Below are 13,683 nucleotides of genomic sequence, written 5' to 3'. Positions count from 1 at the left end.
GTTTCTGCTCCTGCTCCTACTCGGTGCAAAATCTTCCCAGCAAGAAGCCAGCAGTGCCTGCTCAGCCACATGCTATCAGCCAAGGAGTTTTCCAACAGCAGCCACTGCCTGAGCCACTGGTAGTGTCATCCCTGGGGACAAGCACCCCCCGCCTGTGGGCCCTTGCCTCTGCTGACCCCCTTCCCCAGCACCCCCAGAGCCTTCAGGATGGGGCTTCTCTCAAGCCCGTCCTGGACTCGCTGGATTGAATTTTATAACAAAAGCCATGGTCCTTCACAGACACCTGTTTGGTTTCTAGTGATCTGTAGTAACAAAAATTGAGTAATTTTCAAGTGTGACACAGCTTAATTTGTCCATATTGATGGGGTTAGGGTTAGCATAAGGTCAGCATAAATGCTCAGGGTCCCTTTGCATGTAATTTACAAGTGCCTCTTGTAAATTGACTCCTCCAACACAAGTGGATTTCCAAGTCAGCATTCTGTAGTTGTACAACCCATAATTTGTTTGGGTGGCAAGAAATAAAGATCTTGGTTTATATCTATAGCAGATAGCCTTGGGTCTTGCCCTATCAGCCTCCTCTTGTACCACATCTTCCAAATTTCCTGCACTTCACTGGGACTTGCAGAAGAGAAAACCCCCTTGGAAAGCTGTTCCTTTGTGCTGGATCCCAGTTCTTGTCCCATTTCCTGGATAATGCTCCCCACTGCTAAGGGCTGGTCCTTGCTCAGAATTATTCCACATAATCTGTCCCAACAAGTTTTCCCTTTGCTCTTCAAACCCCATACAAAGCACTGATGAAAAGTAAGTTTTCTTCCTTATTCCTGAGCCATTCTGCTGCAAAGAATACACTCAGAGGTCTTGCTGTGTTGTGTCTGTTCTTTTTTGGGTCTGTGTTCAGGCTTTGTACATCAAAATAAAGTGAGCTCTGTTTTCTTGCAGAAAGGGCCATGTCTGCTGGAATGAAAGTGTGGAGAGGAAACTGACAGCACACAGATCTCAGGAGATGTAAGCATACATCTGCCATTCAGCTTTATTTTATTTTGGTTAAACCATAAATCTTGCTTGACAGGCAGCTACTGGAGATTTTAATCAAAGCACTCAAGTCTGCATGTACTGCACAATCACTTGGACACTCTGGCTTCTCCCTGGAACAAATGAAGATTCCTATGGGGCCTGAAATCTGAGCTGAGAAGTGTGGAACTTTAAAGTGGGTGTTTTGTCAGGGATGGGTCTGAGAAATTCGGCTACTCAGTGATGCAGAGTGCTCAGGAATCCTGCACTTGAGCTTCTCCGGGGTACCATGTGCAAGTTCTGTCATGTCCCATCCTGGCCATGTCCCCTCCCCGCCCAGTCTGGTCTCTTGTGCAGCACTGAGAGATCAATTGGTCTCTGCCTCCCCTATCCTCTGCCCCCAGAATTTTTCTTCCAGCCTACAGAAGAAAACCCCCTGTCCTCAGTGTAAAGAAGCGGTGGCCCATGAATCAAGACGGAGCATGTGCCAAGGTATTTTCTGTGCTACTCAGGTGAGGATGGCAGGTCACACACAGTCACTTTGCAGGTTGGCTCTGCTCTGCAACCTGGTTCTCAGCAGTAGAGCCCTGACTTCACAAAGTTTCATTTCTGTAGTTAATCAGTGTTTGCTAAATAGGAATATTAAATTAAATAGGCCTCCTCCAAGGTGTGTACTTGAGGATATTCCTTTTCTGTGCTAGACAGTAAAGGAGAGGAAGGGAAAAGACTGGCAACCTTCAAAATACTGTTATGGCTATGATGTTCTTCTCAGAAACACCCAGACTGGAACTGCCCACACTTTCAGGCATTCCATGTCTTACAACACAGTCCAAACTAACCCAAACTCCGAGGGATTGATTTTCATCTCCTGGTGTTCCTTCATGCAGCTTTTAACTTTTCCACTTCTTGAGTTGTCACTTGGTTACTGGTTAACAGTTTCAAAATCCTTGGTGTCTTTCCTAATATTTGGCTCAGTAACCTGGCAGCCTGCAGCCCCGCTGCTGTGGCTACAAGCATTCCTGCTGCCTGCAGATGCACACGGAGCTGTGTAATTCCTTTGCACTGGCACCAGGCAGGCGAGGCAGAGCCATGGGGGAGTTGGGCTGTGCTTTGCACCAGCTGCAGCCCACCTGCTCCAGGTCATTAACTTGTTAGTGTAGTCAGTCCTCACCTCAAAGTTTGGCTGATGGTGTTGTGTGCATGCCTGCCCAGCACCTCTTTGCCCCTCGCCCCATCCCTCTGCACCTGCAGTGGTTCACAGCACTGAGATGCCTCCACAGAGGCCAACCCACAATTCAGAGGTGTGAGACAAAGCGGATGCGCTGGGAGTACGCCAGGTCCAAGACATAGAGCAGCAGGTTGACATAGGTGAAGATGGCAATCACCAGCTGGCTGTCCCAGGGGCACTTTCCCTTGGCACAGAGGCCAGGGCGTCGTGGGGAGCCGTACTTGCTGTCAAAGCAGAACACTGGCCAGATGACCGCAGCACTCGCGTAGAGCAGCACAGCCCCAAAGGTGTAGATGACCACAGAACGCTCAAAAGGGAACCACAGCAAGGCAGTCTTACCTGTGACGCTGAAGGCCACTACCACCACCGTCACCACAAAGCAAAAGCTGTAGACAGCCACACACCACTGCGTCGCCACGTATTTACCATATTGGCTATCGTTCACTAGTGCCCCAAAGATGATGCAGGCCACAAAGGCCTGAACGATTTTCAAGAGTCCAGAGATAGTGGCCATGTAGCTGGTGACTTGTCCTGGTTTTGCCCTGGTTAAGAACACCTCAGTGGCGTAGGCGACAAACAGAAGGCCCGCGAAGACACTGGCTGCGATACGGAAATCCCTCACCTCACAGCCGATGGGGTAACAGCCCACCTGGACAAAGTAGAGTGGGTAGATCACTGCAGCCGTGATGGACATGAGTGTGGCAAGCATGGCAAAAGCAGCGGTGAAGTTTCCCCAGGAGAGGCTCAGGCAGCTGTGCAGGTGTGTGAACTCACAGGCAATGATGAACACAGTGATGGCAAAGCAGAAGGTCCAGACAAACATGCAGAAGGTGCCATATGCGGCACTGAAGCCCCCTTGATGGGCAACCAGGCTGAATGTGGTACATCCGAAGGTCATCTGCAGCAATCGAGCTATTCCTACAGGGGAAGTCACTGCAGCTGTGTTCAGATACGGCCCTCCCGTGCTCTCCATTATCTTTCCGGTCCAGCAGACAATGCACTCAAAGCCTCCTCAAAAGTCTCTTCTGGCTCTTGCACCTTTGCCCTGGGTCACAGCTGGTCCCAAGTCAGTGGAGTGGCAGCTCAAATCCTGCTGGTCTCTGCTGGCATCAGAGGGAGCTGCCTCTGACGCTGCATCTCTGGCAGCTCTGCACAGACCTGCGGCTGCAGGGAGGTGACTGGCTGGCTCTGCCCACTGGCTGTGAGCTCAGGGTGCTGCTGTTCGCTCTCTGCTTCCTCAGGTCTGAAACCTGCCCCTGTGCTGTCCTTCGGCTGTTTCCTTTCCCACAGGACAGTACTTCTCCCTGGAGGCTGACATTTATTCCATTTTAGCTCTGCAGCTGTAGCTTTCTGCTGCACCGTTCACAGGAACCTGGAGTATAAATAGGGGCTTTATTAATAGTTCTGGAATGAGTCCTGCCCCCACTCAGCTGTTGGGAGCGGGTGTTATTTAACACTGAAGCTGCAAGCTCCATCAAAGGCTCTTGATTATCCTTCTGCTGTTCTTCTAGAAACTCTGGGGTGACTGGAATGCTGCTGCTCTCCACACAACCCGCCGTGCTGAGTGGGGTGTCTGGCTGAGGCAGTGGGCTGTGATCCAGCCCTGCTGCAGGAACACAAGCTCAGCCCTGCAGGCCCAAGAGCCCCTGAGTGGGGGCACAAGCCCAAAGGCAGCACAAACCTTACAAAAGAAAGGATTTAGGCCAGAGGCTGAATAAAAGCTGACTCACTTTGCTGCAGTGGATCTGGAGCAGTGATATGTTTACCTGTTGTGCTTTGTGTGACAGCTTGTGATTGTGATGGTTGACAGTGCCTGTCTTCAACATTCCCTTAAACTCTTCCCTGTCTCTCTTTTACTTTATGTGGAAATCAGCTTTTCTTGTATCTCTGAATGAAATAGCTGAATTTTTTTTTTTTTTTTTTAAATTTCTTTGGTATTCTTAGCTCTGTTTTGGAGCACAGATTTCAATAAATAGTGTTAAACTCTCCCTCCTGTGAGATCAAAGCTTTCACAGTGAGCCATTCCTGGTATACAGTGCCACCCAGACTTCATCCGTACCCAGAAGTCTCTTAATTATATCTCTAAAAGCCCCAAACAAAATTTCTGATGTAATTTCAGAATGGGAATGGGTGAATGTTTTTACCACAACATAGCAGAAAAATTCCTTCCTTACCCCACGGCAGCATTGCTGACTCCTCACCTGCAGTACTCATCCCAGTATGGAAGCAGAACAACTTAACTGTTGGAATGGCTCACATGCCAACCATACAAATTTTTGTCTGTAATGATAAAATGTGCCTACCTTCAGCTTTGTCTCCATCTTGTAACCTCAGTGTCTCTTTCATTCCTCTCAAGTCCCTTCCATTTTCCTTTGAAAGGCCTCTGGTGCTAAAAGTACAAACGCCTGCATTTATTTGGGTGGAAGCTGCACAATTAACATCACAATAACCAGGAAATGTAGCAGGAGAGCCGAGGAACTCCAGATGAACAGGTTCTCACCCCGAAGTCCTGCTCTACCTGACTCTCTGTTTATCCTTCACCTCTAGCAGTTTTCCAGGCCTCACTGGCAATGGGTCACTGGCACTTTCTGCACTGTGGCACTTCCTGGCGCATCCCTTCCCATCTGCCTGGGCAGCAGCAGAAAACGCAGGGACACTTTAGGGTGCCATGGCCCACTTAGGACACATCGCCCGTCAGTGACACCGCGGCTCAAGGCAGAGCTGGTCCTGCTGCTCAGCCTCTGCTCTCCAATGAGAAGTGGTGCCCATCTGGAGAGCCCTCAGCATCAGTCACTGCTGGCAGAGGGCAAAGGTCCCCGAAACCACTCCGGTGGACCAGTGCACCAGACAGACCACAGCTGCTTTTTCCTCAAATAAAGAACTGTATCTAGCCACAGGAGCACAGAATACAAACACATGGCACTAATTCTTCCAGTCTTGCCCTTTTTTCACTGGCTTCTACACAGCAGAAAACAGATGAAAAATGTAATCAGGACAATTTTACTTTTATACCCAAGTCATTAAAACATAAAGGATATCAGTTATCTCCAAACTGATCATAGGCAAACTCCACTGATGTTTTCCCATTTTTCAGTTCACTGGGAGCACCAACCACTTTCTCTTTGGTTTTTCTTCATCTTCAGTCTGTGTTAATCCCATCATGCACAGCAGGACAGCTGATTGTGGTGGTCTGTGTGTGGTCCTGTCAGACTTTCCCTGAAGTCCAAGAAAAGGAACCAAAGGGCTACAGTTTGGTTCATTTTTTGGTTTTACTTACCCAAAACAAGGGATCTCACAAGCAGCACCACTGTTCTAACCTGGCAAGGTTTGTCTTGAAAGTACAGGTAATTCTTCTAGAATCTTCTCAAAATTCTCTGTGGCAGCCACGCAGTGTAAGCATGTTCCCAAGTGCAGGCACACACACCTGGTGCAGGACCTCGCGCAGTCGGGACGTGCAGCCGTGCTCCTCGTGCAGGTGTCCCTGCGCCCCCGCACCGTGCCGCAGGGCAAAGCTCTGCTCCAGCCGCCCACATGCTCCCACCCAAGTCTCCTCTCCAGCCTCAGTCATGCATTCTCCATCCCCCCCTTGTTCTCCTCCCACTGCCATCAAAGGGGATTCTCTATGCTGTGGTGGGTGTGTTCCCAAATGATTAGAAGAGAAATATGTTGGTGCTTGTCTAGCGTTCTCTGCTTTTTCTGCCCCAAATACTTCTGATGCTCTGCTCAAACATTTCCCTCACTGTAAGAGAGGCCTTTGCAGCAAAGCCAGATCTCCCTCCACCTTGGACTACCTGGGGAATCACAGGCAAGCTGAAAAGGCTGTGAAAGTCTCTGTACTTAAACCTTACATTACAACCTCTTCATCAGAGAAACAATGACAAGGCACACTGCAAGGGGAACACAGAAATCTAATTAATACAAAATGTCAACACCACCCTTAGCCCTCTCCCAGGCACAAGTGACCATCAGGATAGCCCATCCAAATGAGCAGCATATACAACTTTACAAAGACATAGGTATGGTTCTCTGGTCAGCCCTTATAAATAGCATTTTACATATTAAAATAAATATGTCCACGTTGCCAAAGTAGCAAGAGGTTTCTTCGTTATTTAAAAAAAATATGTTACAATATCCTTTATACTTCTTGCTTAGTTTAAAAAAGTAATTAAAAAGTCATTTTATAAAATAATATGAATAAATTGAGTACAAGAATGTCCATCCCTAGCATGTGTCCTGGGTCTGTATACTGTGACTCAGCATGAGATGCTAACCTCCAGGAAGTAATAGAATCATTCCTTCACTTCTAGTTGGACAGAAGAAATCCAGTGCTTGCTTTTTTCACCACTTGTAACAAGTCTATGATGTAAAATTCATGGCAAGGGAAGATGTCCCAGATCTGGGAAAGGTTCTCATCACTGCTATTTATGGCTTTGCTACTCCCTGTATCTGACTGCCTTGTGTAACACAGGAAGAGGATGTGACTGGCTGAAACTTAGCCCTGGAGTCTGGAGGGAGGGAACAAGTTCCAGCCAAACAGTGTAAGCAAGAAATTGCTGCTTGCTTTTTTGTTTGGTTTTTCTTTTTTTTTTTTCTTTTGTTCCTGACACACCATAAGCGTGCAAGAGTGTGGGAGCAAGTGAGTGCACAGGTGTGAGTGTGCCATGGGTATGAGCATGCATCTGCCTGCAGGAACATTAAGGAAGAAGATTAGAAAGTTTGGGAGAAGGGCTGAGAGTCTCTCTCCTCCTGATCTAATCTCTGCCCCTCTGATCAGCCCTGCCTAGTTACTACTGCTGAGCATCCCCAGGAGTTTACTGGGCTCCAGGCCCTGCTGCTGTGCCATCTTCTGAACATCAAAACCCATGTGCATGAGGAACTGGATCACATTCATCTCTTGCCCTGTGAATTGGTCCCTGATTGTGGGGCACGAGGGGTTGCAGTGAGGCCATGGACAGCTGTCAATCAGGTGAATCGGGCAGCCTTTCAGAGGAGCCTTCCCATTTTTGTTGCTCTCGTGGAGGCTCCGATCCCAACAGTGGAGGGCACGGGGTAATGATGTTCCCTTCACCTGGATGTCAGTCCAGTGACTGAAAAGACAAACCGTACAGACCACATCAGAGGGGCCAGGCTGCCAGGACACATTCATTCCCAAGCCGTGTCCCCATTCATCTCTCACAGGATCCGCACAAGCACTTACTTGCGTGTGATGATCTCATGGGACAAACAAGCAGGAGCAAAGCTCGCACTAAAGGAAAAAAAGAAATGTGGATAATGTCTTGAAGGACAAAGTCCTGCTGAATCAAACCTTCCAGACTAGGGAGAGAGTGGAATTTTACACAGAAATGAAAAAGGCAAGATTATTGATGTAGATGAACTAATAGTTACAAAATTTACAACACTCCTTTTTCAGCAGAGGTCTGAGAACACAAGCACACCGAATAAGAATGTCCCTTAGAAACAAATGTGCCAGATTTTTCTCAATGAAACACTTACGTCACATCCTTCAAGGTATTTCTCAGCTCTCTACCCAAATTCTGGATGTAGAGCCACTGCCCTTCCTGAACAGGCTGGCCAGTTAGGTGCACATTGTCTACAGTAAGCTGGGCCTCATCAAAGAGCCACTGGACAACAAAGACTGGGCCTAGAAACACAAAAAAATTGGGAAAGGGATTGCTCCAAGTTAGTTAGAGATACAGAGGAAACCCTAAATCCATTTGATCTCTCTCCTTTGGTACTTACATCGAAGAGTGGGGTAAATCTTATATCCAAAAAAGCAATTCCATTCCTCTCCCTCTTTAAACTGCAGCTTACAGCGCTCAGGAACAATGCCATTCCAGTATCTACAAGACAAGGCAGTAACAGAAGGGGAGGCATGGGGCAATTCTAACAATGTATCCTCTCCATATCCTAGTTCTTGCTCTGATTAGAATTCCAACTGACAGAACAGCTCTCTCAGCAGCACTGTCCCATCAAAATATTTTAGAGCATCTATAACTGTACACATTCTTTCACACATTTAGACTTCATTGTCTTTTCCAATAAAATAATTGAAAAAACACTGATATGGACAATAAATACTCCTTAAGTATCAAAATGAAGCAGCACAGCAAAGGAGGACATTTTTTCCACACTCTAACTTCTTACAGTTCTGTACTTTAGAGTATCTGACTGTACCTTATTCCTCTTCTGATGGCCTCTGTTGGAGCACATGTTATGGTATCAATACAGTCAGTTCTGCGATACTGTTTATTATCCAGGAACCATCCAGAGTCTGCCAAACCTCGAACCTGAATCCCTTGATAACCCATCTCCTCCAGCTGCTCTGCCACTCGATCCACGTTCAGGAGCACTCCTGTCCCTCCAGCACTGCAACAGCAACATCAGCACTGCAGTCATGAGGCACCCACAGGTGTAACATCTTGCCAGCAGACTTTCCTCAGCAGTGACACGTTATAAACACCTTCATCCACTCACAGCAGAGCTATCCAGCCATTCAACATGAATTTGGTAGACACCACATTATTTCCTTGCTTTGTAACACTCAGAAATAAAGCCAATGCTGAGTATAATCTGGTAGCTCAACAAAGCCCTGTTGTTACTCTCTTTCCTGGGAGATACACATGCTCTGCATCATTTCCAAGGGGGTTGGCTGCTCAAAAACTAAAATAATCTGAAGTGAGACAAATTCACTCTTAGCAACTTCTCTATCAAACTCCTGTGTAATACACTGAGTGTACTAGAGCTGTGTCCAACACAGAATGATCCAGAGCACCTGTGTGAGGCAACTTTGGTTTTTATTTCAGTGTCCTGAATCAATGCACAGGAGGTGTGTGTCTTATGATGTGGGCCAACAGGAATCAGAATACTTGGTGCAGACAAGAACACAAAGCTTTGTTATTTTCTGGGTTTTTCTTAAGTGGATCTGGACCAGAAGCTGATGAAGTAATATTGTACCATCCCCTGTTGTACCACTTATACCAGAAAACTGACCAGAGATGCATGGATTGCTGTGTTAGTGTTACTGTACTCCTAGAAAAAATGTTTCAGGAGCTCCTGAGATTTCCTCCCTTAACAGCTTTCAACTTTGGAAATCTCCTGTCTTCTCGAAATAGAATCTTGTGGATACCTACCTGCTCCCTGCTAGCAGCAATACTTTCGCAGTGCTCAGACCTCTTCCCACCAGCTCCTTTATAACCTCCTGTATGATCAGTGCTCCCATGAAGGCATATTCATCTAGAAGACAGTTCAGTGTCAACAAAATTTTTTCCTGTCCAGGCTCAGACTTTTACTTCCTCTCCAAAAATGCTTAAGAACTTTCCAAAGTTCTAAACTCAAGCTCATTTTATTCACCTATAAAAAATACACCTAACAAGAGATTCTCCCCTGCCTCATACAAAATGTGCTGCCCTGAAAGTGAGTCGAGTAAACTGAACACTGAATTACACAAGTACCTTCCTATGATAGTGCTTAGAAGTGAGTCAACTTGGAAAAGGAAAACAAGAAGGAAGGTGCTGGAGGAACAAACACACACCTTCCTACCACCTGGAATCTCAGTTCCAATTTACTGCTTCCCCTTTTCCCCAATTCATCAAGCCAATTCAGAGAAGCAATGCTTCACAAGATGTTACATGCACAAAGACACTGCTTCCTTGGCACCACCAGCATCCGTGGTTGCTGATGTGTAACTGCTCCATAGGAACAACCCCAAGGAGCTGGGATGGAGTTAAAAGGTCCCTTACTGTGACATCACCAGAATGACAGCGGACAGCAATGGATTAGGATGAACTATGCTGTTTCCCAAAGAAACCTGCAGACAGCTTTAGCTTGACTCACAATGGCTCCAGTCTAAGGCCAGACAGCCTCTGGATAAGTCTGACACTAAATTCACAGTCCTGCCTCTCAGGTCAGACATGCTAAAGTTACATGCAACAGTCCATGGTCCTTCAGCTGCAGCAATAATTTGCTACATGCTGGAACCTGAAGATTCATCTGAAAGGAATTTTGGTCTTCTAATCCTTGCATACTGCATCAGTGTAACATCTCTTCAAGCAGTGGCTCTGAACTATGTCAAAACAGCCTGAGCTAAAGAGATCAGGATGTTTTATCTGGAAGTAGCTTGATATTCTTTCCTGCCCTTCAGCAAGAAAAAGCCTGTTTCTTGTCCACGTGGTTTCACAGAAGTCTGGCCACATCCTTTAATGTGTGATCTCTGGGGCAGCAATGGCCCATCAGCAACACTCACTTTTCTCAGACTTGGAAGAGGCACCGCTCCAAACATCACTTGAGCAATATGGGATGAATCTGTAAGAGAGAGCTCTGTGAGTCCTGCTGTGCCTCTGACACGCACAACAGGGTGAGGATGGGGTCACCTAACTGGAAGAAAATTAAATCCTGATAAGGGGAAAAGGGAAGAGTTTCTGTCCAGTTTGACAACTTACCTTACTGTACACCAAGTGGTAACTGTAATTGTCTTGAATTTTCTCCTGAACACTGATAGTTTTACTGAATTAAATCAATAAATAACATGTCTTTTATCAATCTAATTGAATCACTAAGCTCAGTGGACAGAACGATGGAGCATGACTTTGCTCTCAGCTATTCTGCCAACACAGTGGATGGCCTGTCACAGGGCAACTCTCTGTGCTTCAGTTTTTCACACGAAAAATGAGAAGACTCTAGTCAGTGCAGTGCAAATGCTGACTGCAACCACTGGAGGTTTTTGCAGGAATTAACTTCCCATGTCCCTGTTTTGCAGAGGACAAATTAACATCCCTTCTGTACTTATATATATATATATATATATATATACACACATATATACTAACACATATAGAGACATCTATATATCTCTCTCATTTCTCTTCTTTGAACTACAAGAGCTGCTCCACATTCTTCTCAAATTGTCAGATGTGTAACACACTATCAGCCCACCACTCGTGATGGATTCACCACTGCAGCTCTTTGAGAAGGGTCTCTATGCTATCCCCAGTTTTTCTTCATTAGATCACCCCACAGCTCCAAGGAGATTGAGCTTGAGTTTCTCGACCGTGTCAGCCCTACATGTTAGAAAGCTGAACAGCAGCGAATGAGGAAATACACAATTTCCTTCTCCAAGTATTAATCTTAACCTGTCTCTGCAGCACTTTTGCTAGCCTGAAAGGCAGGAGATGCTGTTTAAGAATAAAGCTATTTCCCTCTGTTGTCCCTCCTTACACCATGTTTGCATTCCACCAGTGGGGATTTTCTTCTGGCTGAGAGGACAGGATCCCAGTTCCTGCAGATGGGCACAAAGAAACAAGAAACATACAGATGACAGTCTGTGATTTCAGAGGAATCGTAGGAGCCTCATGCAAGACCTCTGACCACACAGAAACAAACATCCATGATGAAAAACATTGGCAAGGGAAGTGGAAGGAACATTTCTAAATTTGCCCTTAGGCAGATTTGACATTCAGAATTTGATTCATGCCACAGATGAAGCCTGTCTAGAAGCTTCTTGTAGTACATAAAAGACCTGTGATGCCTATTTAAGTACCTCCCCAAAAGACAAATCCTATCAGGTAAATTCCAATATACTCAGTTAGACGATCTGTGTGAGTGACGGAGGTTTGGGTACCCAGGAGGCTGCGGCATGAGAAGAGAGCGAAGAGAGGAGCGCTCATGGCCGGCGATACCTGCGCACCCACCCGCCGGCACGGGATCATCACGGGGCAGCGACCAGGCACCTCGCAGGGTGGTGACGGCGGGCGCTGCCTCAGCCCGGTCCCAGGCCCTCGGGGCTGCCCCACGGGGCCGAGGGGGCGACTCACCCACGCGGGTCGCGGGCCACTCCCGGGAGCTCATCAGCCGTCGCATGGTGTCATAGCGGGTGTCGCAGTTCTCCCTGTTGAAGCAGTACCACCCTCCTGGCGAGGGGACAGGGGTCAGCCGCCCCGAAGGGCCGGGGGCTCGCGGGCAGAGGGACGGCGGCCCCAGGGGCCGGGGCACCGAGGGCAGCCTCGGGTCGCCGCCCCGCTCCTGGCCGCCGTTGCGGAAGTCGGGGGCGCCGGCGCTCACCTTCCAGGAACAGCAGCCACCGCCGACTGCCTTTGGACTCCTTCAGGTAGTAGCTGCGGGCACAGACAACGGGCAGCGCCTCAGCGGGAGCCGGGCCGGCCGCAACGCTCCGGTGCCGCTCGGGCCGGGGCCGCCGCCCGGGAGGCGCTCGCTGCACCTGTCGCCGCCCGTGCCGCGCGCCGCCGCGCGGTGGCGCCGCAGCCCTCGGGGCCGGAGCCGCGGGGAGCGGCGGCGGCCGCGCGGGGCAGCCCCGGGGCGCCTGGAGGGGCCGGCGCGGGGACTCACCCGGCCGGGCTGCCGTCGTTGCAGGTGACCGAGGCGTTGTGCAGGAGGTGCAGGCGCAAGTCGTGCGGCAGCGCCTGGGCCGAGCAGGGGTACAGCGACTGCGCCAGGCTCTTGACCTGCGCCATGAAGCTGTCCATGTTGCCCTCCACGGCGGTGAAGTCCAGCGGGAAACTCTCGGCTGCCGCCGCCGCCGCTGCCGCCTCACCGCGCTCGCGGACCACCGGGCCTCGCCGCCGCCAGCCCTTCCTGCCCTCGCCGCCGGGCCCGGCGTGCAGCAGCCCCAGCAGCAGCAGGAGGTGCACCGCTGCCGTGCCCATCGCCGCCCGCCGCCACCCGCCGCTCGCCGCGGCGGCCGCCAGTCCCCGGCGGCGGGCAGCGCCGCCCGCGCTCCGCCGCGCCCCGCCGCGCCACCCGCGGGGACGGGGGTCGGCGGCGGGCGAAGAAGGTAGCGCCGGCGGCGCGGGCTCAGCGGCGCGGCTGCCGGCACAGGAGCCCGCCGCCCGCTCCCAGGCGGCGAGCATGACAGAGGGGCACGGAGTGCGCGGGGAGCGCGCCGGGGGCGCCGCCAGCCCGGGCGCCGCGTGGGGCAGCAGCCGGCCAGCCCCCGCCCTGCCCTGCCCTCCGCCCCCTCGGAGCGAGGCGGAGGGAGCGGGGGGTCTGCGCCGCGGCGCACCGCACCGGCACGGCGGGGCCGCTCCGTCGGGGCGCGCCCCGCGCTCGACGGCGACGCCATCGCCGCCCCTGCCGGCGCCGGAGCCGCGGTGGTGGCGGCGGCGCCCGCCAGCCTCGCCCGCAGGGCGGCGGGGGCCCGGGGCGGCCTCTCGCCGGGGCCGGGGGGGCGGTCGGGCCGCCCGAGCCCGAGACCCCGCACGTGGCAGCCCCCGTGGCGGCGCCCCAGGCCCGCGCCGCGCCCCCCGACCCGCCCCTCTCCCCCCACAGCCCCGACGGCAGCTCCTCCCCGGCTCCGCGTCGGCGGCACTGCCCGCCCCGCCCCGGGACGTGCCACCGCCGCTTCACCGGCGGAGCTCAGCCCCGCGCCCGACGATCGCTCTTTTGCGGGACCCCGCACGGCGGCCCGGGGACGGCCCGCGGTGCCGCGTCCG

The 13,683-nt window shown here is 50.8% G+C and overlaps 2 protein-coding genes across 2 annotated transcripts; both read right to left on the bottom strand.

Moving 5' to 3' along the window:
* Nucleotides 1-996: 996 nt before the first annotated feature.
* On the bottom strand, nt 997-5,989 carry MYADML2 (myeloid associated differentiation marker like 2). Its single transcript, XM_058852380.1, has 2 exons — nt 4,543-5,989; nt 997-3,611 (listed from the first exon to the last, which is right to left on the bottom strand). Exon 2 carries the CDS (start codon nt 3,210-3,212, stop codon nt 2,307-2,309), a length of 906 nt encoding a protein of 301 aa, XP_058708363.1. The 5' UTR covers nt 3,213-3,611; nt 4,543-5,989; the 3' UTR covers nt 997-2,306.
* A 138-nt stretch (nt 5,990-6,127) lies between these two features.
* Nucleotides 6,128-13,302, bottom strand: NOTUM (notum, palmitoleoyl-protein carboxylesterase). Its single transcript, XM_058852376.1, has 11 exons — nt 12,581-13,302; nt 12,296-12,348; nt 12,049-12,144; nt 11,453-11,513; nt 10,482-10,540; nt 9,370-9,472; nt 8,414-8,605; nt 7,979-8,079; nt 7,733-7,880; nt 7,437-7,484; nt 6,128-7,326 (listed from the first exon to the last, which is right to left on the bottom strand). The coding sequence occupies exons 1-11, from the start codon at nt 13,099-13,101 to the stop codon at nt 7,020-7,022; spliced, it is 1,689 nt and encodes a 562-aa protein (XP_058708359.1). The 5' UTR covers nt 13,102-13,302; the 3' UTR covers nt 6,128-7,019.
* Nucleotides 13,303-13,683: the final 381 nt, after the last annotated feature.

Source organism: Poecile atricapillus, chromosome 17, assembly GCF_030490865.1.
Source record: "Poecile atricapillus isolate bPoeAtr1 chromosome 17, bPoeAtr1.hap1, whole genome shotgun sequence".
NCBI lineage: Eukaryota > Metazoa > Chordata > Aves > Passeriformes > Paridae > Poecile > Poecile atricapillus.
This window is presented reverse-complemented; position numbering and strand designations above follow the sequence as displayed.

What these genes read in the sequence shown, in the direction of transcription:
- MYADML2 (XM_058852380.1), bottom strand. Translation starts at nt 3,212, where the DNA reads ATGGAGAGCACGGGAGGGCCGTATCTGAACACAGCTGCAGTGACTTCC.
- NOTUM (XM_058852376.1), bottom strand. Translation starts at nt 13,101, where the DNA reads ATGCTCGCCGCCTGGGAGCGGGCGGCGGGCTCCTGTGCCGGCAGCCGC. An exon ending in TTGCTGCTAGCAGGGAGCAG is followed by an intron (nt 8,606 to 9,369) that starts GTAGGTATCCAC and finishes TTGCTGTTGCAG; the next exon opens with TGCTGGAGGGACAGGAGTGC. An exon ending in GCCATCAGAAGAGGAATAAG is followed by an intron (nt 8,080 to 8,413) that starts GTACAGTCAGAT and finishes CTTGTCTTGTAG; the next exon opens with ATACTGGAATGGCATTGTTC.